We start from the raw sequence: 25,506 nt of genomic DNA on the forward strand, positions 1-25,506 counted from the left end.
CATGACCTCCCCGTTTTAGCGGGCTTGTCGGCAAGTTTTAGTTAAGTATTTTCATTGCTAGTTGTTATTAAAGTGTAGTATTCTATTTATTTGTATGAAAATTATAAAAAGTTGCGAAAAAATCGAATCATGCCTGCTAAATTTATTAGATGTACAAGACGCCAACGCCATCGAAAAATCTTTGACAAAGGTATCCACATTTATACTATTTCTTCTTCCCTCTTGATCCATTTCTTTGATAATTTGACGATTTTATTGCCGAAAATATGTTTAATTAGTGTATTAGGAATAAATTATGAAAAATTTTATGATCTGATCATTTGAGGGTTAGGTTTAATGAATTTAGGCGCAATTGTCGGCATAGTTTTTTGGCGCGCTTTCAGCGAAAAATTTTCACAAAGATGTGAGGGTGCAAGCTTGCACATTTTAGTGCGTTGATTAGTTCTTTTTAAGTATTTTCGAGTGAATTTAATAATAATTGCAAATATTTTAGGTTGCATATTGATGGGACAAAGATATGGTGATTAATATGGTGATTTGGTGACGAGGTAACGATCAACGAGTAATCGGCAGAAAGGTAATGTCCCATTGAGGTTAATTTACATTTTTGAGCTTGCATTTATTTATTTTAATGTCTTTTGGTAACAAAAACCAGATATTTTCCGGAAATATATGGAGAATTTTCCTTTTATGAACCATATTTCATGTTTATGTGTAAATCCCTTGACAATTTTAGGAGATATATAACTGTAAAGTTTACATTTCTTCATTGCTTATTTGAAAGGTTATTTTTTTTCTACCACAAAGACAGTTTGATTTATATCAAAAAGAATTAATAAATAGTAAAATAAATTTTGAAAATTAGGCTCTTTGCAAAAATTAAATGTTGAATTTTATTTTATCATCTCATTATTAATTATTGAGTGAAGTGTAAGGGCTAAAATTAAATTGTTTTTTATCATTTTGAAGATTTGGGGTTAAATACAAAACAATAGTAAATATAATTTAATAATTAATAATATTTAAATAATAAATGTAATTTACAAAAAGCAGAAATTTACTTTTTCGAAAAATATAAGTAAAAAAAAAATTTTTAAATACAATAAAGTATAAATTAGTTTTCATTCAAATTAAGAAATTTTTAATTTAATATTAATTAATTAATTAATTAATTTTATTAAATGTCAATATTTTATATTTAATAAAATTGATTAATATTAAATTGAAAGTTAAGAAATTAAAAAATTTTGAATTTAATATTCATTAATCAATTAATTTTATTAAATATAAAATATTAATAGGTATGTAATATTATTTAATTAATTAATAAAAGGCGAAAGATTTATACGCATTTTGAAGGGGAACCAGATAATTTATATTTTATTGTATCTTAAATTTTTCTTTAAATTATTTTTTCGAAAAATAAATTTTTGTTTTTTAAATAATTTAATAATAATTAAATTGTAACTTTAATAATTTTTAAATAAAAAATATTTAATATATTAAATATTTTTTATCATGATTTTTCTCTTCATAATATTTATATGAATTATATTTCTACTAAATTATTTTTTTAATGAAATTTGATAAAAATTAATTTCTTTTTGTTACATTGGTAATTATAAATTTTATGAAATTTTAAGTTCAGCTGTATAATAAGATATACAGAAAAATATATTAAAATCAAGCCTCAAGTTTTAGTAGGCTTTGATTGGGGGGCTCGACTTTTGCTTTACTTTCATTTATTCGCGACAACTATATTTTGCAATGATAGCTCTCCTTCTCGGAATTGCAATATTTACAAGTATCATAGCTTAACTGTTTCTAACACGTGCAAACCACCTTCTATTTGCAAATTATGCAAGAATTTTTTTGATTTGATAATTGTAGTTATTATGGACCAAATATTTTTATAAACTATTTGAACTTTTCATTTCTCACTTTTTCCCTCAACCAATTTAGATTTTTTTAAAAACTATAAAATCAATTTTAAAAAACTATTATTAAATTATTTTTTAATTAAAAGAATAAAATATATTTTAAATTAACTTGTAAAATAATTTAAATTTAAATAATTTCACCGTCCGACACGATTTTTCACACACGAAAAAATCAATGATTTTCAGAAACTAGGACAAAAAAAAAGATACCCGTGTCTGCCCGTTTTGCTAGATCAGGTCATTTTTTGCTTTTAGGGGTAAAAACAACCCTTAAATGAAAGGTGATAGGAAATCTTGTACAAATTAATAATTTTTCATGAAACCTGGTATCTCGGGGTTTTTGGGGTCGCTGATAACGAATATGATGTCATATTTTGAAAATTCAAAATGGCGGATCCAATATGGCGGTCGAAATTTATAAATATTAATTATTTTTTATAAAACTTGGTATTTAGGGGTTTTTGGGGTCGCTGAGTACGAATATGAAGTCAGATTTTTAAAATTCAAAATAGATCTAATAATATGGAAGATTAGAAAACAATATATAAAAAATAAAAATTTCCACATATGTGTTTTTTGTATATTGGACACTTTTTTAATGACAAAACAGGCTTTGTAGTAAGTAAGAATATTTTTATTAGATAACAGTAATAAGCTCAAGTAAGATGAATTTAAAGATGTGAAGTGATTGTTTAAAACTGCTGTGCAAAGTAAAAAAGTCTGCAATTGTCATTTGTTTTATGTACTATTTTCCGTAACTATGCAACTGAAAACGAACATGTAAACAACTGTCTAATCTTCCACATTATTAGATATATTTTGAATTTTAAAAATCTGACTTCAGATTCGTACTCAGCGACCCCAAAAACCCCTAGATACCAAGTGTTATAAAAAATAATTAATATTTATAAATTTCGACCGCCATATTGGATCCGCCATTTTGAATTTTCAAAATATGACATCATATTCGTTATCAGCGACCAAAAAAACCCCGAGATACCAGGTTTCATAAAAAATTATTACTTTGTACAAGATTTCCTATCACCTTTCATTTAAGGGTTGTTTTTACCCCTAAAAGCAAAAAATGACCTGATCTAGCAAAACGGCCAGACACGGGTATCTTTTTTTTGGTCCTAGTTTCTGAAAATCATTGATTTTTTCATGTGTGAAAAAAAAAGTTGAATTTTGTCGGACGGTGTTTTACATGAAAGTATATTAAATATATTTTATTGTTTTAAAGAGAAAATAATTTATTGAAAATTAAATATTTTTGGGTCAGACCATTATATTTTGACCAAAGTCGTTGCGGCCTAATTTTAAAAAAAATTGATACTTGCAGTACTGATTCTTTATGATATGCAGAGAACGAAATAAAAAGAATTATTACAAAAATTCTTTATTTTACTCAAAATATGAGTTTAAAGTGGAGAAGGTCCGGAAAACTGTCACTTTTTTAGCAATTATAAAATATATAAAAAAAAATATAATAATTGTTAAAAAGGTAAAAAGAATTATTGTTTCTTGTTTAGAATGAATTGATTTATTATTTTCTAATGATTAAATTAGTGAAAAAATTAAAATAATGGATAAAATATGTCTTTAAAGTTAGTCTGTCAAAAAACCTAATTTTTCGATTTTTATCAGTTAATTACAATTAAGTGGAATTATTAAATTAAATTTGAACTTACCTAATATGAAGTAAATGATAAAAATCGAAAAATTTGGTTATTTGACAGATTAACTTTAAAGACATATTTTATCCATTATTTTAATTTTTTCACTAATTTAATCATTAAAAAATAATAAATCAATTAATTCTAAACAAGAAACAATAATTCTTTTTACCTTTTTAACAATTATTATATGTTTTTTTATATATTTTATAATTGCTAAAAAAGTGACAGTTTTCCGGACCTTCTCCACTTTAAACTCATCTTTTGAGAAAAATAAAGAAATTTTTGTAATAATTCTTTTTATTTCGTTCTCTGCATATCATAAAGAATCAGTACTGCAAGTATCAATTTTTTTTTAAATTAGGCCGCAACGACTTTGGTCGAAATATAATGGTCTGACCATTTTTAATTAATTTTTGCTTGGTTTTTTAAATTTTAAATTAGTAAAAAATGAGTCAAAAGTTTTGAACGTTCAAATGAACAAAATTTATTTTGCAACTTCTTTAAGTACGAATTTTATTACAAAATATTGTTTTAAATATCTAAAAAGAAGTTGTTAATTTAATATTTGTTTAATTTAATAATTAAAGATTAATATTATCAATAATAATTTAATTTATTAGAATATTATTACATATTAAATGATAATAATGAAAATTATATATGTTTACAGGCCTCGGATTATACGACTTTTTCCGACTTTTTTTAAAAAAAACGACTTTTATCGATTTATTTTAATAAAATGCGACATTTTTTTTACATTTGAATAAAAATGTAAATAAAATACATTTTTTTAGTATAAAATGTAGATCTTCACTAAATTAATTATTTTTAATAATTTTAATTAAATACATCACAAATTCAATTATATCAAAATTATTTTTCAATTAAAATTTTTATGAAATTTAACAATTGTTTATAATTTAAAAAAAAATATCACAATAATATTGAATTATTTTTTAAAAATTTCAATTCAAAATAAACTAAAATTCAATTATTACACGAAATTTTAATTCAAAATCAATTAAAAATCCAATAATTATCCAAAATTTTCAATTTAAAATTTAATTATTTACCAAGTTTTCAATTTAAAATGAAATAAAATTCAATTATTTTCTAAAATTTCTATTCAAAATTAATTATCTAAATTTTCAATCAAAAATGAACTTCAATTAAATTATTATCCAAAATTTCAAGTAAAATTCAATTATTTCCCAAAATTTTTAATTCAAAATGAACTGAAATTCAATTATTTTCCAAATTTAAAATCAAAATTAAATTTCATTATTCTCAAATATTTGAATTCAAAATTAATTGAATTTTCAATAATTTGAACTTAAAAACATCTAAAATTTAATTATTTCTAAAATTTTCCATCGAAAATTTTTTTTTTTGAAATTTAATAATTTCAATTATAACTGTAAGGAAATTCAATTATTTTTAACTATTTTAATAATATTCTTTGAAAATTCAACTATCTGAAACCATTTTTCAATTAAAAATGATTTTCAAATTATTGTATTTTGTCCGCATTTTCTAATAAATTTTTAGTGAAATCATCTAAAATTTTAATTACAAAACACTTAAAGTTTCAATTAATTTCAAAAATCTCAATTTTAAATCATTGAAAATTCAATTAAATTTAAAAAATGTTTTCCAAAAATTGTTTGATAAAGTATTTTTAGTTCTGTAAAATTTAATAATTGTTTGAAAAGTAACAATATCTTTTGAAATTTAATTATTTCTAAAAATTTCAACTTTAACCCTTCGAAAAGGATTATTATTTAAAAAAAAATTTTTATTTAAAAATCTGTAAAATATTTTTGTTAAAATAAAAAACAAGTCCACTTTTTTTTTGAATATAAATCGACTAAAACGACTTTTTGTGTCTTTAAGTTGATTCGAGGCCTGTGTTTTTATAATTAATATTTAATAGGTAATCTGGTACCTTAAAAATTAATTTTTAAAAATAAATTTTTTTCAAATTAATATCTTGTACGAAATTTCCTGGCGCATCTTTTTTCTCATCATAAATTTTTTGTATTTGTATACAATTTTTGAATCAATATACAATTTTAAAAAAAATTTCGTTGGTAAACGAATTTTCGAATTTGGAATTTTAAAGAAACTTATTCCGAAATTTGGAAACACAATTATACAACTTTGGCAAAAATGAGAAAAAGAATTGTCAAAATTTGACACGTCATAAGATTACTATTCAAAAAAACACGTGAAATCAGAAAAGGCCAACTTCAAGTTAGGACAGAAGGACAGACCAAGCATTTTATTATTATATATAATTGACATTATAATTTTTAATAATTTATAGATTGAAAAAAAATATTTTGTTCATTTGAATGTTCAGAACTTTTGGCTCATGGTATAAAAAATAGTTAGAATTTAATAATTTCTGATGATAATTTGGAACTGTAAATTTATTTTACTATTTTATTAATTTCTTTTTATTGATTACAAAATTTTATGTAAAATAGAACTGATTCTTTTGAATCATTTGCACAAAAATCACTTTCTGGAGAACAGAAAATAAAAATAATAAAATTAATGATGGGAATTATTTTTCAATAAAATATAGAAAAAACAATGAACATATGTACATCTAGATAACTTTTATTAACCAAATAATCATTATCATTACAAATTATTACGCGGATGAGACATGCGCGTACGTGCCATTCAACGGATACAATGAAACGTTATAACATTACAATCAATGATCTTGCGAATGAATGAATTAAAAGTTCTTCTCACTATTTGGATTAAGAACTGCTTACTTGACAACATGTATGCATTTTTTATTTTATTTATTTATTTTTTTTTTAATTATCTTGTTCATTTACATTAATGTTCAGTTGTGTTTCTGTATAGTTGTAAGTATGAGTCACTTGTGCGCGTGTGTGTACAAACTTTGATAATTATAGTCGAAGACATCAAAAACTTTCTACGTAATATTAAATAACATCACCGCGGATTGCATTAAAGTCTGATCATCGATATATGTATATATAACTTTATATATATAATATAGCGTTTAGTATTACGCGAAAGTAGATTTTCTGTGTGTATATATATATTGAATAACGTGGTCACACCTTCGTGAAACTTTCATTTGATTGGCTTCCCCATGAAAAGTATTAAAATCCAGTTGAATTATTAATCATGACCTTGCTCAATAAACCTGAAGAAAATTATTCACTTATAGTTCTACATTTTCACAGAGATGGGATTTTAGCAGAATAATAATATTAATAAATTAATAATAACAATAATAATACTAATAATAAAAATAATAATAATAATTAATCACCAGGTACAATGCATTGTAAAGATATATTAAAAATGTAAATCTTATTAAAAAGATTAATATCTTAATTAACAAATATCGAACAATGAACATTAAGTATATAAATGAAATATATTAGTAACAATGTGGCGGAGTTAAATACTTTGGTATTGGGTTTCTTTTAGGAGTGAATTGAAAATTCATAATCCCTTTATATACAATATATATGATATTAATTATATAGTATAAATAATTATTAATTAAACATATAAATATGTATTACATTAAAGTATATTGGATCAGTCATAATATTTCCGTTTATTTTAAAGAAAGCAGTAAAAATTAAAAAAAAGCATTAAAAAAAATCCCAAATTTAAAAAAAAATTTTGAAATAAAAATTCGAGAGTTATTCTAAAACTAGAGTAGAAAATAAGCGTATAATCTTGCATTCCTTATCAAAAAATCTGAATTTCTTTTTTTAAATTTTATAATTCAATAATTTGAGAAAAATTCAGTATTTTTTTTGCTAAGGAATAATCAAAATCTATCCGAGTATATTGTGGTCCATTTAACCGTTATTTTTTTTTTTTTATAGATCTGACCTTGGCAAAAAGTTAAAGGCTCTGGTCAGAAAAAGGGTAATATAGAAGTTAAATTTTAATTAATTAAAGATATAAATGCTTTTCCCATCTCTGGATTATTATTATTGTTAATTATTATGTTTAAATCGTGCGCAAATCCGCGGCTTTGCTTTGCTAGGCTTAGGGCTACTGTATTATTTTAAGATATCGGTGTTACTTATACAAGAATTCTTCTCACGATACGGGCATATTACAAAGACGTCGTTGCCAAATGAAAACGTCACATTCGTTCGATTTCATTCATACTTTGCACGCACACTCGTATAAGTCTCACATATTTGCGAGAATCGTGGAAGGATTTATAGGTGCTTTTTTTTTTTTAATATAAATGATGATGACTCGACCGGATTTTTTTTATTTTTAATTTTTTTCCCCTTCGAATAATGATTGTGAATGTTTATTTTCTTTTTTTTTTTGCTCTGAAATTGGTCCGGTATGGCAGTGTATATATTATATATATTTATCTTTCTCAATATTTGGTAAATGGCCATTTTTTTGAACGAAAGATTATATTTTTCTAAGTTGTCATTCCACTGATAATATTTTATTCGCATTTTTGTTTGTTCTTTTCTTTTTTTAAACACCCTAAGATACACGCAAGTCTCGGGCGTCAGAGCGTCGGTGAAAAGAATGTAAAAAAACAAAATTAATGAAAAATGGCACGTTTTTCGTTTCACAAACGCTCTGTCGTACTTTAATTTTTATTGATATTTACATTTCATTCAGTCGCGTTCAATCAGATTCATTCTTCTCTCATAATATATTTATATATCTATATTTATATATATTTATATATATATATAATTTATATCGTATATTATATATATATGTCAATAGTGTCATTTCGGATATACGTATTTTAATTTAATACGTTTATGTATAATGTCGTAATTTGTCGCGATGTTTGCGCGATTATTTTCGTAGTCAATAAATTTAATAATAACCTCTCTTTTTCTTCACTTCATAAATCTAATAATTAAAATATTTAGACTCGAAAGCTATGTAAGTACATAATTATTGGAGGATGGAGATTACGCGGTTGATGAGAAGGATGGGTGTGCAAAAAAAATTTTGCCTTTATTTCCCTATATAAATGGTGAATCTTTCTCACAACGATTTTTGCCGAGACAAATATATTCAGTTTAAATGATCGATTTCACTGAAACGGCCTTAGACACTAATCAATAGTTAGTTACTTTTTTTTTTTTTTATCTTTTTCATGAGTGATGAAATTCATCTAACGATGTATTTTAACTAACATATTCTAGAATCTACCTGTTGCACTTCCTCTGCCTACTATATTTAACGATATCTATTATTCATAGTTAGCTTTTTTTAGTTAATGACTTGGTTTCTGTCTCTTTTCGTCTCTTTATCGGTGATTTATACGCGATCAGTGCTTTTAAAAAAAATAACTACATTCTCTATACACACTTTTCGTTAAAACTCCTCTCGTTCCATTTCTCTTTTTATGTTTTGTTTAAAAACTCTCTGTCTTTAACATCTTCTGGTTTTTTTCCCCCGTTCAATATTCAATTCTCAATTTCTTGTCACGCGATGCTACATATATATACGTAAGACAGTGCGATAAAGTATTTGGAAAAGTAGAAACAATTTTGTACTTTGCGATGCGCAGTGAACACAGAATTGCGGGACAAAAAGAAAATGTGTCAAAGAGTGTAATAATCACTCATTTTTTTTTGCGCGATGAATTTGCGTCCGCATGAGATTATAAATGCATTTTTTATACACTTGTCTTAAATCGGCAAGGTGTGATCACAAATTTGTTTTTTTTTTCATTGACAGAAAAACTCAACGAAATGATGGCCTCGTCCATACATCGAGGACTGGTATACAGTCATTTTCGATGCAGGACGTGGTTCGTATAAAAGTAGAAAACACGACAATAGCATAAAATTTACTAGTGATGTTTGCGTGAAAGTAAATGCGCGCTACTCTCAAGTGCTACTTTTATTTTTTTTAAAGTGTTGAAACTCGGATTATTTCACCCGTAATCGCCTTGAAATTCAGCTTCAGTGATGGATTTATCACTTTTTTTTTATTGTTGAGGTGGAAACTTGCTGACTGAAAGAATATTTAAAACGAGTACTAAACTTTCAGTCCCTTTATTTTTTTTCCCAAGGGCTTTCTTCGTTCGTTGTAGCTTAGCGAGTCAATCTATACTTTCCTCTGCAAGAAATCAAAAAATCTTTGATCTCTCAGTTTTATTCCAAGAAAAGAAAACAAAACATTGACCCATTCATGTCTCGGACGAGTCATAGTAACTTCATCTTTCAATCTTGGTTTTTGAATCCTCTTAAATACTTTTTTAGGTTTAATACTTCAAGATTGATATTTCCATTCCATTTCCGCATGGAAAAAATTCTTTTCTGTTATGACTCGTATTAAACGAACGATTTATTCTCTTTCCATTGTCGTTGCTCGTTTCTTTGTTTACTCAAGACGTGCCTTGTAGCTGGTCTTCCAAATCTCAGCAAGCGTCACTGCACTGTGGAACCTATGGAAAATACATAGTGGCAATGTGACCCTCTGCACAATTGCCCAAGCAAGATATCCATAAAAGTCAAGTTGAACTGGATTGAGATTGACTTTATGTGCCTCGAATGAATAAATGACCCACATTGTAACGTTGCACATCAACAGGAAGGTGACAATCTGTCGACCAGGTTTGCTTCTATCGTGTTCCGGTAAATGAACTCTCCTACGTGAGACATCAGAAATGAAGAGCATCTGTAGTACCACCTGTGCTACAGCAAGAAGACCTGTGACCATCACGAGAAGATTTGGTTCGTGAGTAAAAGCCGAGAGAGAGCCAGCTATCACGCTAAATGCCGCGTAAATGAAGAGACCAAAAGCCGAAACTCGAAGTAGAATATCATTCAGATCACTCTGTTCCTCGGCCTTGAATTTCAAACTCTGCACGCGAATAAATCCAATTATAATGGCAATGATGGAGAGTGCCATTAATAGACAATGTGAAGCGTCTGCCAGATAAATTGCCAATAGTCCCATTCCAGGATTGCGTATCAGTACGAAGAAACATATCAAACAGATCAATGAACCCACTAAGAGTAGTAATCCGAAGAAAAGTCCTTTGCTGGCCCCAACACAATCCACTCGGCCGTGTCCTAAATATAAATTTTACAAAAATAAGACATTTACAAAATGAGATTAACATTTACATGAAACCTACCCAGATAACAAATTTAATCAAACCAAGAAGAAAATTCGATGTGAAATAGTGGTTTTGTGGAGTGAAATTGTTATAGAAAAGAAATAAGAAGAGGGTAAGATATCGAAACAGAATTTACAGAGAGAAATCTTGTTACTTGGGCAAGGTTTCTGAAAAAAAAAAAAATAGGGATTTGAGTAATTTCGACTTCGTTCTGATCTGAAGTCGTTTTACTGACCATTCCGAACAGTAGGCTTCCCCGTAGTGGTCCGATTGGTTTCTTCACTCTCGTTAACGGACGGAACGATTTCACAATCGCTTGGTGGTTCATCTCCTTCTGGAGGGAAAGGGGTAAGGTTGATAATAAAACTGGTCGTGAGAGTAGGGTGCGCGTTATTAAAAAAGGATTTTGATCAATACGGGGGGGCCTACTGTATTTTAGTAAAAACTCTTTCTTAGCTATAGAAAGATATATTCGTTATCATTGAAAATCCCGAAAAATTTTTTTAACATAATCCTCTAAGAACGGTTGGTCTAATTTGGTTGGCTCTTATTTTCACAAAATCGAAATTTCTTAGGTCGCCTATAAAACACAGTTTTTTGGTATTAGAAAACATGTCACAAACTGATCGAGTTTAAATTTTTAACAACATTTTTAAATAGAAGTTTAGGAATTATTGTGAAGGCAACCTAAGAAGTTCAAACCTTTGTAAAAATAAAAACTGTCCTAGAAGAGCTCGTCTTCATTAAGAGATTTAGTTTATCATTAGACTACCTAATAGACTATTTATTGGATTGTTAGTTCTAACTAGTATGGACTATTTACATGGGGAAATGATTTGCAAAACTAGTTAATGATGGTGAATTTTAACAAACCTGCATGTGCAAGAGCAACGGCCCTTCGTGATAGCATTGCTTCTAAGCGACGTTCAAGATCGGCTTCAGCTTGTCGTGGCCAACGTGGATGACGACCAATATGCTTCCACATTACGTAAATCACAGCAGCGCCAATAAGACTGTATTCAATGATGAATGGATACAAATAGGGTGCAGCATCCTGAACAGTGGTACCCATAATGCTAACACGTTCGCATGAATTTTTATTTGAAAAATTGGCAGTGAGTGCCTCGGCATGAATTCCGAAATTGGATCCCCAGTATGAAGTCTCATTACTCGAATTGCTGGGAAGACTTGGATTTACATCATAAGCCTGAGGAATGTTATTCTTGTTGATGGACTGCGGTGAGTCAAACAATCCAGCGACGAATTGTGATAGTGTTGTGGTGGAGAAAGTGCTAGTGCTTGTTGTGGTTGATGATGGTGTAGTTTCCCTCCAAGTGTTATTCTTAGCTGGAGTCAAGGTTGTCAGTAAAGTTGAGAATGTTGTTGCTGCTGTTGTAGGTTGTCTGGTGGGTGTAGTGGGAAATGGTGTTGTCGAAGTGGTAGTGGTGGTAGAAGTAGTGGTAGTGGTTGTTGATGGATTAGCTGTAGATGAAGTTCTCCATGGAGTAGTGGTTGTTGTTGTAGCTGTTGTTACAGCTCGTGCAACAGCTCTTGCCGTTGTTCGAGCAACACGTCCTAAGGATGATACGGTTGTTCTGACAGCTCTAATTGCAGTTGGTGGTTTCACGGTCGTCGAGTAAGATAATTTTCGTAGTTGAGCCATATCTCGTGGTTCAATGCCAAGAATTGCATCGGCATTCCTTATGGTGTGCTCGCTGATACTCGCTGCATCAAATTAATTTCAGGTAAGGGTAAAAAAATTTTAATTTAGTGCATTAATGAAGAAAGTTAACTTAATAAGAAAAGTGTACATACCCAAAAGACCGATTTCTTTTCGTCCCAAACTTTTGTGATAGACTGTGATATCTTTTAAAGTTTCCAATACCAAGGTTCGTATCCAAACGCAAACATTTGTTGCTACAACGTGCATTAGACCGAAACGAGCGATTACTTTAAACCGGTGAATGTTGAGCTGTTAAAATGAATTTTTAAAAATTTATCATTTTGACTTTTGATTTATTATTATTAAGTTCGGGTTGAAAATAGGAATAGCATACCCTTGAATTCATGAAAATGAAATACATTTGCATGAAAGTGAAAATCATTTGTAGAACGGGATTCACTCCTTTTAGAATTTGATAACATGGTGAAGTAGGTAAAACTTCGAAAAAGGTTCCGAATTCCAATCCATTGTAAACCATTGTCCCCAAACCGAAAGCTGAAACAAAATTGAATTTAGAATTTGATTCGAGGAAATCTTCTTATACTTTGAAATTGTTATTACCGATCGCGCCCATCCTGAGGAAAAAGCTACCATGGCTTTGATCATTTTGTGTGGTTTTACGCTTTCGAGTAACCACCGCAGCTTCCACATCTGCAGGTTCCTGAAATAAACGTTCTTGAATTGAATCATAAAGTACTTCGTTAAAATTCATCTATTTGGCAAAATTCGTGCGTTTAGGTATAATAAATTTATTTTGTATTTTTCATAATTCATAACAAAGAAAATTGATTTCGATCCAAAAATATAAAATTAGAAACTCATATTCATTATTATGATTAATAGAATGTTTCCTTGGAAACTTCACTTTTTATATAACATTAAAGAAATAAACGTTTTTAGGAATTTTTTTCCAAAAATAATTTTTGTTGGCGAGATATTTAAAATGTATGATACTGATTGAATCATAGAAAAAATATACAAAGCAAGTGAAATTCCTTTCAACAAAGTTTAAAGACCGGGATTATTTATTTTGATTTTCGAACAGTATCTCTGATCCAAGAGTTAATGATACGAAACTAATTGCGTCATGTATTTTTTTTAGCTAAATATACTGAATTGTAAAATTAATTAATAATTAATCATACCTTCTTTTTCTTATCTTTTTGTCCTTTTTGTTCTTTGACCTTTTTGTCTTTCTTTTTCTTATCTTTGTCTTTTGTTTCTTTAGATGCTTTTGGTGGTCGTGGCGGTGGTGGAGGTGTTTCAACGCCCCTGGAGCAGCAGGCGCTTTCCTGAAGGAGGAAGCAGAATACGTAGAGCAGAAAGAGGATGCTGACTCCATAAAGGTATGTGAAGAAACCCTCATAATAATATGCAGGTATTCGATAAGTGACAACATCGCTTATTACATAGGCAATGCAAACAACTATTAAAAGTTTTGCATATATAAAGCTCATGATGATAAAAAGGGACGTCCTGAAACAAATAGAAAAAAAACAACATCGTATGGTTTTATAAAAAAAAAAGTATAGAAATTCGATATAATGAAAAGATTATTTGTCTGATAGGAGAAACCAGTTTCTCAAAAATAAGAATCTTGGAGAAAATTTACTCTTTTCTTTCACATTAAAACAAAATTTTAAGAGTTAAATATTATGGGAATCTGAAGAGAGGACAATTTTTTTTGGCATTTCTCGCATTTGTTTTACATTTAATTTTAATTCTTACCGTTTTTTCTTGGCAATTGTCACCCTACTATTTCGTCTTCTCGGGAAAGTCCCGGCTTTCTTTTCATTTCCATCAACAAACGGAACAATTTCTACTTCCATTTTTGGTTGGAAACTTGTTACAAAATTAAAATTTATTTGCACACTATTGAAATATGACAGTTCTTTTTTTCATTTTTGTGATTTTTTCTTTAAAATGTTATGTTCTTTTTGACATTTTCTTTAAACACGCGATATTCACATTTATTTAAATTATTAATTATAATATTAACACTAACTTTTATAATAGAAAAGTTAATTATTTATTTTTTTGAAGTTATTAAAAAGGTAACACACTGTTGATGATAAAAGAGATATCACTGTTAATATAGAGGTTAAAACGTTAATCATTTAAGATAAAGATGCACTGTTTGGTAAAGGCACGATGAAGTTTTCTCGCTCGTGCTTTAAAGCAGACTGACGTTTCCGTGTGTTAGGCAGAATTCTATTTTTGAATATTTCTTACTAAAAACTTCCTCCAACTGGAGGAAGTACAGATGGTGTATTATTTAAAAGAAAAATAGGGTGTGTCCGCGGTTGGAGTAGCCAATAAATATACATTGTTTTTTTTTTTTTAATTAGTAAAATCTCGATATTTTATGATTTTTAATTTATTTTTATATAATTTATAAATGTACTTTGATTAAGAATTTAACTTTTATTAGTAAATTTACGTCACGTTAATATTTTTATAAAATTCCGATGAACTTTTGATATTTATTCCCATAAGTGACCTTTTAAATATTAATAAACATATATTAATAATACTTATCTAATTATACGTGTAAGAAAATTCTTGAAAATTTCTTTGTAAAAAGCTTGTTTTACGTTTAATTTTGGCTTAATATATTAGTTAAAATATTGACTGAATTTAAGACGAAGAATTTGATTTTAAGACAAAAATCTGTTTTTAACATTATTAGGTTGTAAAATAGTTTTCGGTTTTGAAAAAATACTCTGAATCTTAAATTCAGTTAATATTTAGACTTATGTGATTAAATAAATTGAACTATTTTTTACTGTTACAATTTTATTTATTTTTTGAAAATTTAAAGAATTTAAAAATTTTCTACTTATATTAAATTCAGAAAATGGGCATTAATTTTAAGAATTTCTTTTTACTGAAATGCATTCAATTCTGTTGAATTTATTTTATATTAAGGTAAAATTAGTTTTTATTTTCATTTAATAAGTAATTTGGGACAAGTGACTGTGATATCGTGATTAAAGATCGTCTTTCAAATATATCGACTTTGAGGGGGAAGGGTATATGCAATACCGCATGATGCATCTTTGTCAACAGGAGCTTAAACTCTTTTGTTCTTGGTGGCATTTTAGGGGTTGAAACGCAGACTTTATTGTGTCTCACACGAGCTTGTACACTCGAGTCAAACATTTTTACTCTCTCGCGTTCTCTGATAAAACTTTGCGCCTTCTATATGAATAAATATTGTGAAACTTCAGCACGTTTTTCTTTCATGGGTGGAAAAATTTTCACTTTTTTCCTTCACTCAATTTACGAATTCCCCTAACAATAGAATTTGATTAACTTTTTTTTTTATCCAATGTTTCTCTTTCTCTCACTATTTTTTTTTATCCGATTACAATCCCAGACAGATTATTCTTGGTCGTCCTTTATAATAAAATATTTCTCGAATTCTGAATTCTATTTTTAAGAAATAATTGGTTTTGTGTCTCTCTTTTGTACTGGAAAATTATTGCTTTTGTTTGCTTTACTTTTTCGACTGAAAAAATACGATATTTATGATTAAAATCAAGGTTTTATTTTTGGAGTTAATCTTAAAATGAGAGTAATAGTTTTGTAATGAGAACAATATTCAGTTATTTAAGAATATTATATTGATTTAATTTTTAATTTTCATTTCTGATTTTGAATCAAAGAAACATTTAATTTGGCTCTAATTTTTATTAGTTAATTTTTAAATTGTTTTTTATAATAGTTTTCTATAATGATGCGATCGTCGTGATTAATAAAAGTCATTGAGTAAAGCAAGTCTTGAAGATCAAAGAATCCGGAGTGAAATCTCGGAAAGTGTCCCAGTCAGCTTTATTCATTCTCGGGCAGGAAAGCATCACAAGTAGAAAGAGTAGTGCATAGCACAGACTCCGAGCGGTCCAGGCTGACTGGTCGATATCTCGAAGTACCTACTTTCAGCTCCTGCTTCACTCCCTCTTCTATATATACCTATACATATATATATATATATTCCATATAGTGGTTGAATACACGACTCTCTATTCCTCTCTATTTTTTCCTCATCATTGTCTCTCCCTTCTATTGTATTATTTGCCTTTGCATTTTTTGTCCTGTGGGAATAATCGTCCTTTTCAATTTCGTCTCTCCTCCTCTCTTTTTATTTCGATCAGACACTATCTTCTGGATCGTCGAATCTTTTAGTGTCACACTCAATTTTCATACATGCATAATTAGATTCAGTTTTTGTTTATTTAATAATTTTCTTGATAGTTCAATAATCAATTTGTAAAATTAATTTTTTATTAAATTATTTATTAGTGGAAAAAATTAAATTTATTATTTACGTGTTATTTTAATTGTCATGAATTATTAAAATTAATTAATTTATTTCAACTGTCTTAAAGTACACTGAGAAAAAATTTATTTGATTCAAATAATATAGTTACTTGACTATTATCAAATAAATATTTCCTTGAACTAAATAATTTTTTGTTTGAATTGTATTTGAACCAATTATTTTTGTATTTGAACTAAATATCATTTAATTGACTCAAATAATAATTATTTAATACAAATAAATATTTATTTGATTAGTCAAGTAATCGATTATTTGAATCAAATAAATTTTTTTTCAGTGTAAAGAAATTGTTATATTTATATAATTATATAAATTGTAATAATTTCTATATGAAATACGATTTTCTAAATAGTTTATAATTATTTTAAACTTAGTTTGAAACGTGTATTGGTTTCCATTCCAATTCGTTGCACTTTTATGATTATTACAGCTATTTGCATAAATTTTTTTGTTATTTATTTATATTATTTAGTTATTATTTTTGTTGTTATTATTATAATTATTATTAATGTTGAACAAAATAATTGAATTAGTGAACTCAAGGAGTTATTTAATGAAATTAAAACTGGAAAAAAAAATTTTCTTCTTTTCTGTTAAAATATGGAAAAATCCACTTGCTTTTTAAAATCACTCTAAACACTTTTTTATCCTGAATTAAAGTCAACTATATATGTGTGTATCAACTTGGTAACATTAGAGATCAGGCTTCAGTGAACATTTCACGAGTGATGATGTTGGATGAAGACCTTCGCAGTTAACTATCGAAAGTCTTGCTTAGTCAAAAGCAACAACTAACGATCCTACGTAGTCAAGGGTTGAATTGCAACTGCATATTGAATGTGATCATGTCTAACGACGCTTTCCATGCTTAGGCGTGGGGTCGTGACAACATTACTGCGTCTGCGAATGTAATTCGAGAAGACACTGCTTTACAGAAGGTTCACGCACACGCCACACACATTTTCATTTATATATATATGAGTGTTCCATGCTTACACTCCACTCTTTCATCTAGATCAATAACATGAAATTAACACTGAGCTAACAATTCTTCAATGTGCGTTAAAATTACTCGTGTTCTTAAATATTTGTTTGAATTTATCATATCGAATTTCTCTTGATCTGTTTCATGTATCGAAGTTCTATACGTATTAGTTAGTCGCATGTTTTAGGGAATGAGTTTCTGTAGAAATTTCTCATTTTTAATCTTCTTGTGGTTTTATTTTAGTATTTTAATTTTTAGTAAATATAAATTGAAAATAGACAATTTTTTTTTAGTAAATCCTCTAATTATTCATATTAAAATTTAAAAAAAGGAGGAAATTATATTTTAAACATAAATAGATGTGTAAATTTATGCAAAGTAAAACAAACAATTTAGAGATAAAAAAAAGTTTGAAAAACATTTAAATGGGTATTTTGTCTAGACATTTATTTTAACCAGAGTATATTTGAGAAAAAGATTTATTCGAAACTGAAAGATGTTTTAAACAAATTGTCTGTTTTCTATAAAAACAAACTTTTTTGTCTTCTTTTAAATTTGTATAAATTATTTTTTTTTACTCTTTTTTTTCTTTGAGAACAATTTTAGAATATTGGAAAATAAAAGAAAATTATAATCTAAATATTTTATTTACCAAAAATAAAATATTTATAGGTCAAACTTGAATGAAAATTTTAGGGAATATATTCTCTCGTACATTGTATAATATGGGTTCTAGGTCTAGAGTGTGCTTGCATTTCAAGATATGTTCTCTATGCTTTTGCCATGTTTGACTGCACTTCAGAAACGTGCTAACGAAGTATCTCAAATATGGAAACGCGACTCAAATACGAGTCTCTTACCCTGCTTTCGTTTCTTCTCCAGAAACTTGTTTTCTCGTTAACTGTTTTAAAACATTTCGAGTAATTCTTTTTCGCAATTTTCATTTTTCTCAACACAGATGTGAAACTCTTTAGATTATTATTAATTTTGTTTAAAAAAAAGGTCGATTTATGATTTTTGAAAGATTATTAAAATGTAAAATAAAATTAAATTATAAATTATTAAATTTAAATTATTAAATTATTTTTTAAATCCCATAATTTAATGAGATTTAAAGAAAAAATGTTGAAAAAAATATTCCCGAAGTGTTATTCAATTGATAGTTTTGAGAAATTGTTTCAAGTTTTCATGTTCACGTGTTTCAAATACTTATTACTCTCGTCATAATTAATACCTTGTAATTATTAAACTTTCTAGTCACTAAAATACATTGAAACATTCTCCCAACATTCGGAACTTTATTAATTACACTTGATTATATGTGAATTTTACTTAAAATTTACTAAACTCGTACTTCATTTACGTAGATCGAAATTTTTAATTAAAAAAACATATTCTCAAATTAAAGCGAATATTTTTCAAAAAATTTTTATATTTTCTTCTTAAAGTGAGAATAACTGTTTTTTTTTGCTTTCATAATTAAAAAAAAACTAATTCTGAGATTTTTATTTTAAATCTGAATAAATATTGAAAAAAAATTCTCTTATTTGGAGAGGAATTTTTAATATTATTCATTATCATTTTATTATTATTTATTTAATTAGAAAACCAGGTAATTTGCAAAAGTTGCATCGGAATGAGGGAAATTATTGAGAATATTTTTTTCAAAATGTATTAAAATTTTGTTTCGGTTCATTTAATTACTAACTTATTCAAAGTACAATTATATAAAAAAAAAATTTATTTGATTCAAATAATTGGTTACTTAATTATTAACGAATAATTGTTTACTTGGATCAAATAATTTTTTTTTATTGAATTAAATAAACTGTATTTTAACTAGTAATTTCTGTATTTGATGATAAATAAAATTAATAAATTAAATTTTGCAAACATTAAATACAGTAAAACCATTAATTTTCAAGGAAATATACAACGAGGTTTTCCTGTATAGAATGTAATTATGTAATCATAAAAATAATTATCGCGATACATGTTTCGACATTCAAGAGGATTTCTTTTAGAAAATTAGTCCCTTTTCAAATTTCGTAGCAGGAGTAATTCGGAAGTTGGAAAAAAATTTGTTTTTCTGAGTATCATCAATTTTCTATTGAATTTTTCTTTTATTTTGTAGGGATGTTCAGTTTTCTTTAAAAGTTGTCCTCTGGTATATTTTTTTTATTTATCTAATAAACAAAAAGAGATACGTTGTGTTTGTGTAAATGAGATAAAGGATGGGGCTTACTTTTTCGCGGGGGTGGATCGCACATTCTTGAGCTCCATCTCTTTATTCGCGGCATTATTCTTCTCAGCGTTGTCCTGCGAATTGGGTGGCGCATTTTGTGGATTAAGTGGTCTTGTTACCGGAAGTGTTGCCGTGTTGTCGCTGGTGGCCGACGCCTCCACCTCAACGGTGGCCACTTTACAATCGCCACCACCTACCATCGCGATCACGGGCCACGATTAATTTGCCAGACTCCACCTAAAGCTGAACAAGAGAACCCCCGAGAGAGTATAGCTTGAAAATCCCGTTGATATGAGGTGGTTCGGGGGATCGGGGCATTAGGGCGAAGCAAAATGCTTCACTCCAATGTCGACGACCGGCGCGCGCTGCTCATCCCGCCATTTTGGTGAACCCAAAACTCTCTCTCTCTCGCTCTTTTTAATCTCCCGCCCTTGTAACTTCGCTCAATACGCTTTTATAAAAAGGCTATATCCAAAACATGTCAACTTCATCAACCCTATTCCATAATTTTCTCTCTTTCTCTCTCTTTTTTGTGATTGAATAAAACAAACACAAATGACCATGAATGTCTGGGAATTTTTAATTCTGGTTCTCTAGAGTTGAGATAAAAGTCTTTGTGCCGAAAGAACAATGATAATTCGATAGAGGAATGATTCTTCAAGTTGTTTTTAGGGATGCCTGCGAACGAAGATCATTTTCAATAGGGTTTGGTTCCGAAGGTTCAAATTTTAGAAAAATTGTCAATGGTATGAGTAAAAATGATTTTAACTATAGGTTTGTGTCAATGGTGCAAAAGAAGAATTATACCATTTCTGCGACTTGGAGAAATACTAAAGGAGTCTTAGGGATTAGGGCAATTTTCAAAATTCAGGATCAATTTTCCGAAAGAGTAGAACCGAACCATTTTTGGAGATATGGAACGTTATGATGGCTTTCAGTGACGTTTGCACATGAAAAGCACCAGTCACCGAGACAGACAAGAGATGAAAGAGTCGTCCCCGACACTCTTTGATTCACCCTTCTTTCATACGCCCTGTTTTTTCTTCCCTTTTACACTTGTGCAAAAATAAAGAGTTTTTATTTTGGAAAAGGAATATGAAAAAAGAGAGAGAGATGATCCAAAAATGGAAAAGGATAATGAATCACAATGTCCCTGATCCCGCGCACTTGAATCATAAAGTAGAAGCACTTTTGATTTGTTTTCTCACCTGGTCGGAAGTTCTCGCGGTGACTGCACCCGGGTTCAGCAGTCGAGGGTGTAATACTAAAAGATGAGAGAAAGAAAGAGAGAGAGAGAAAGAAGAGAAAAATATGGTGGGGTTAAAGAAGGGCGGAAACGGGAGGATCGAGAAGACAAGATTTTTGAGAGGGAGAGTGTGTGTGGCGTCTGTCGGAGCACACTATCTACCTGAATGACTTGGATCCGCGGTTGACAAAAGAGGGAGGTGCAATTTTGACGAGATCGCCGATCACCCTTGTGACAAGCAGTGACGGAGATCCACTACGTTATCGGAACACGATGAAATAGGGGTCGAATCACGATCACCGCCCCCAGCATCCCGGAGACTGAGGCTGGCCGGGAGGTCTCTTCCCGGGCAGCAGCAGCTTCTTGCACAAGCGCACAAGCCACCCCATGCTTTTCGACGTATTTCGTTTACGTTTATATCGTTGCATTTCTCACGGATTCAGGGGATGCTGTCGTGGATCATGTTTCCAATTTTATGAATTCTTAACGCTTCTTTCTTGGATTTGCTGTTAATGAGGTGGAAGTTTTTTTGCGCGTCGAAATGGGATTTTTAGATAGGCTGAATGGGATATGTCGTTCAAATGGGGTTTTGATGATGACTTATGGTTGTCATTGTTTTGATCCGAAGATGATGGTGTGTAGATTGTTTTGGTTGTTTAGCGTATCTGATTATGGAATTTTTATTGTTATGGTACTTTGGAATGGATGTTTTTCGATTTTTAGGTCATCAGGTTTTTGAATTTTATTTTTTTAAGGTTCTGGAAACAATACCCGTGTGGGATTTTTATCTGTAAATTCTAGATTTCTTAGCTTAATGTTACAATTTTTTTGGCCAATTCTTGGATTTCGGGATTTTTTGACCCAATTCTTGGATCTTTTATTTTGAAAGCTTTAGTTATTACTCTTTAATTGATTGTAGTTTCAGTTATTATAATTTAGAATTTTCAATTATACAATTGTTGGACCAAATTCTTGGATCTTTGGTTGTAAATTCTTACTGTTGTTTATTATTCTTACTCCTTTGCACACGGAGAAAAAATTGTTGTTCTTACTGAACCTGGAGCCAGTAAATTTTGTTTGGTTACTACAACAAATCTGTATTGTTGATAATATATTACTACAACAAATTTTTAGTTGTTGAAATGGAATGGAACCTATGAAACTAACAAATTTTGTTTGGAAGCTACAACAAATCTGTATTGCTGTAGTAACAAAATCTTTAGGAATAGTACCAATATATTCGTTATAACAATACAAATATGTTGTGACAATAAAATTTTGTTGTACACTGAGAAAAATATGCTATTGAATCAACAGCATTTCTGCTAAAGGCATAAAAATTATTGATTCTAAAGCATATGCTACAGAATTTGTAAAATATAGATTCTATAGCATATGATTTTGAATCAATAATTTTTATGCCTTTGGCAGAAATGCTGTTGATTCAATAGCATATTTTTCTCAGTGTACAACAAAATGTTATTGTTACAACATATTTGTATTGTTATAACGAATATATTGGTAGTATTCCTAAGAAATTTGTTACAGCAATACAGATTTGTTGAAGCATCCAAACAAAATTTGTTAGTTCCATAGGTTTAGTAAGTACAACAATTTATTTTTCTTCTAGAAGTTTTTATTTCAACCAAGTTTAGTATCAAACGTTAAAATCATTCCCAAGACATCCATTTTTAGAAGGTACTGAATTTTTATTCATTTCCGGATTTTTAAATTCGAATTTTTGTACATCATTTTTTAAATATAATTAAATTTTGCAGAGTGATTTTATATGCTGAAGTTTGATCCTAACTTCCGCAACTGTTAATTGAGATAGCAGTTGTAACTAAAATCCCGAACTTGATGGTTCGTTTTGTTTGATGAGAGTATCAATATCCCATATACACATCAGTGATGTTGACACAAATGATTCATAGACAAGATTTATCAAAAACAATATCTAGACTATTTTTTCTTCTAGAACTCTTGTACCAGAAAAATTCATTACTCTTTAGAAAAATTCTCTCTACATAACTAGATGAAAATATATACAATTTGACTTGGTAACTTTTCTCTTTTATCAAAAAAAAAAAAAAATGATTTTAATCTTATTTTTCTGCTGAAAATCGTGAAAAGAATCCTAATCAGCTCCATGAAGACTCTGTAAGAAGAGGTACACCACCGATCTTTGAACGTGATCGAGGTCAAGTATCGGTCCAGGCGCATTCAAGTCGAGCCTTCCGCATGCACTTGCACCGACGGGGAAGACGTTCGTAAAATAAGGGGGGGTGGTGGTTGCGAGTCATGTGGAGAGGGACATAAAGGGGGCAAACTGCTCCGTGGTTCTGCGACCCACTGACCCGCTCGATAACGCTGTGCCACCCAGGTCACTGACCTTTCCCTCGCACAAAATTCACACGACGCGGCCCGTTCTGGGTTCGATGTTCCAAATTATTGTATATATATATATATATATATATATATGTTATCTGTATACATGTATATATCCTTTAGGTTGAGAGAATGACGAGTCGAAGGCTCACAACCTCTCACGGCCTTTAGGAGACCGTGACCGGGACAGGTGTGTTATTATTTTTTCACAGCCAAAATATTCTCCACTCAGAAAAATTAATTTTTTTTAATTTCTCGATCATTTTGCTCATAAATTTTACGAAATAAGAAATTTATAGGAAAAAAATATTTTAAAACATTATTATTATAGTTGAAGGTGTGTCATTATTTTGGAATATGGCTTTATTGAAATTGTTAGGGTACTTTAGAATTGGCTATTTATTATTATTATTGAGTAGTATGATTATGATTTGAGATTATTTTGTAGAGACATGAAGTTGATGTTATGATGAATATCTGTCGGTATCATATTCCAAGGATTGCAACAAAAAGCGAGTATCACGCACGTTGAGTATTGATTTCGACCTCGCTGGAAGTGCTGCCACGATTTCGCGTCCTCGGAACTAAATCCCTTTGCCAGAAGAAGGGGGGGGGAGGGGAAAAATTAGACAAATTTATCTAAAAATATTTCTTTTTATCTTTATATTCGAAAATATTTTTTCTTGGCAAATTTTTCTTTTAGAAAAATGTAGAGATATTTTAGAAGTTCGTTTAAGGGAATTCTAAAATCTTATATTGACCACTCCTATTTGCGAGCTTAGGGGATGTCAACATTTTGAGTAGGAAAATCCATCTTCAAATATTTTTCACGAAATTGAGGAGAAAATATTATTTTTAACATAATTTTATCTCATTTCTTTTTTTTAATATCAAAAATTCGTTCACGTAAAAAAAATTTATTTAACTAAAATATATTTGTATCGAATAAATATTTACTGTAACTAAATAATTTTTTTTAAATCAAATAAATTGTATTTGAACTTGTGTATATGAAACAAATACCATTTAATTGATTCAAATAATAATTATTTGATACAAATCAATATGTATTTGTTAACAGTCAAGTAACCAATTATTAGAATCAAATAAATTTTTTTTATAGATTGTGATATATTCGAGAGAATTTATCTCAAATTAGAAAAATAATTGATAAATTAACTAATTTATTAAATTCGTTAGTAATTAGAATTTTTTTTTCTTGATAAAGTATATTTATTACTTTGAGAAAGTTACATTTATTTCCAATTTAATGAGTTTTATTGCTGTCGTAATTAGAAATGAGTACTTTTTTTATTGAAATTTGGTTGCTTGCCAATTCAGTTTTTAATTATGAAATGTATAATGATAGATAAATCTTCGAAAATTAAATTAGTGATCTTTCACTGACAATATAAATTGCTTTTAATTATGTGGGTGACACAAAAATTTTTCATCTCTTCGACTAATTTTCTGATAGAGAAAATAACAACTTTTGACAGCTTCCATATATTTTTTATATGGAAATTTTTTCTTCAAATATAATGTGTTTGGATTAAATAAAAATATATTTATCTCAAAGCTGAATAACTATTAAAAAAGATAAAATAAAAATTCATTACAAATAGAATTTTTATGTAAAGCAAATAGTGATTTGTCTGCACTGAAAAAAAAAATTTATTTGATTCAAATAATCGGTTACTTGACTATTATCAAATAAATATTTACTTGAACCAAATAATTTTTATTTGAACCAATAATTTCTCTGTTTAAAACAAATAACATTTAATGGACTTAAATAAAAATTATTTGGTTCAAGTAAATATTTA

At 28.6% G+C, this 25,506-nt stretch overlaps 1 protein-coding gene across 10 annotated transcripts in view; it reads right to left on the bottom strand.

The window, feature by feature from the left end:
- Positions 1-6,225: 6,225 nt before the first annotated feature.
- Positions 6,226-25,506, bottom strand: part of LOC127284693 (proton channel OtopLc) — a 36,987-nt gene continuing 17,706 nt past the window's right edge. For 5 of the 10 annotated variants that reach the window (XM_051310292.1, XM_051310295.1, XM_051310293.1 and 2 more), the window contains exons 4-10: positions 13,620-13,950; positions 13,036-13,135; positions 12,809-12,969; positions 12,567-12,723; positions 11,625-12,476; positions 10,987-11,085; positions 6,226-10,704 (exon numbers count right to left, since the gene is read on the bottom strand). In XM_051310292.1, the coding sequence (XP_051166249.1) occupies positions 10,010-10,704; positions 10,987-11,085; positions 11,625-12,476; positions 12,567-12,723; positions 12,809-12,969; positions 13,036-13,135; positions 13,620-13,950 (2,395 nt within the window). In that variant the 3' untranslated portion in view covers positions 6,226-10,009. The other 5 variants (XM_051310296.1, XM_051310297.1, XM_051310299.1 and 2 more) reach the window with 5 other exon arrangements.

This window comes from Leptopilina boulardi, unplaced genomic scaffold (genome assembly GCF_019393585.1).
Source record: "Leptopilina boulardi isolate dan_hultmark-lab unplaced genomic scaffold, ZJU_Lbou_2.1 LbouV2_325, whole genome shotgun sequence".
In the NCBI taxonomy this organism is placed as follows: Eukaryota; Metazoa; Arthropoda; class Insecta; order Hymenoptera; family Figitidae; genus Leptopilina; species Leptopilina boulardi.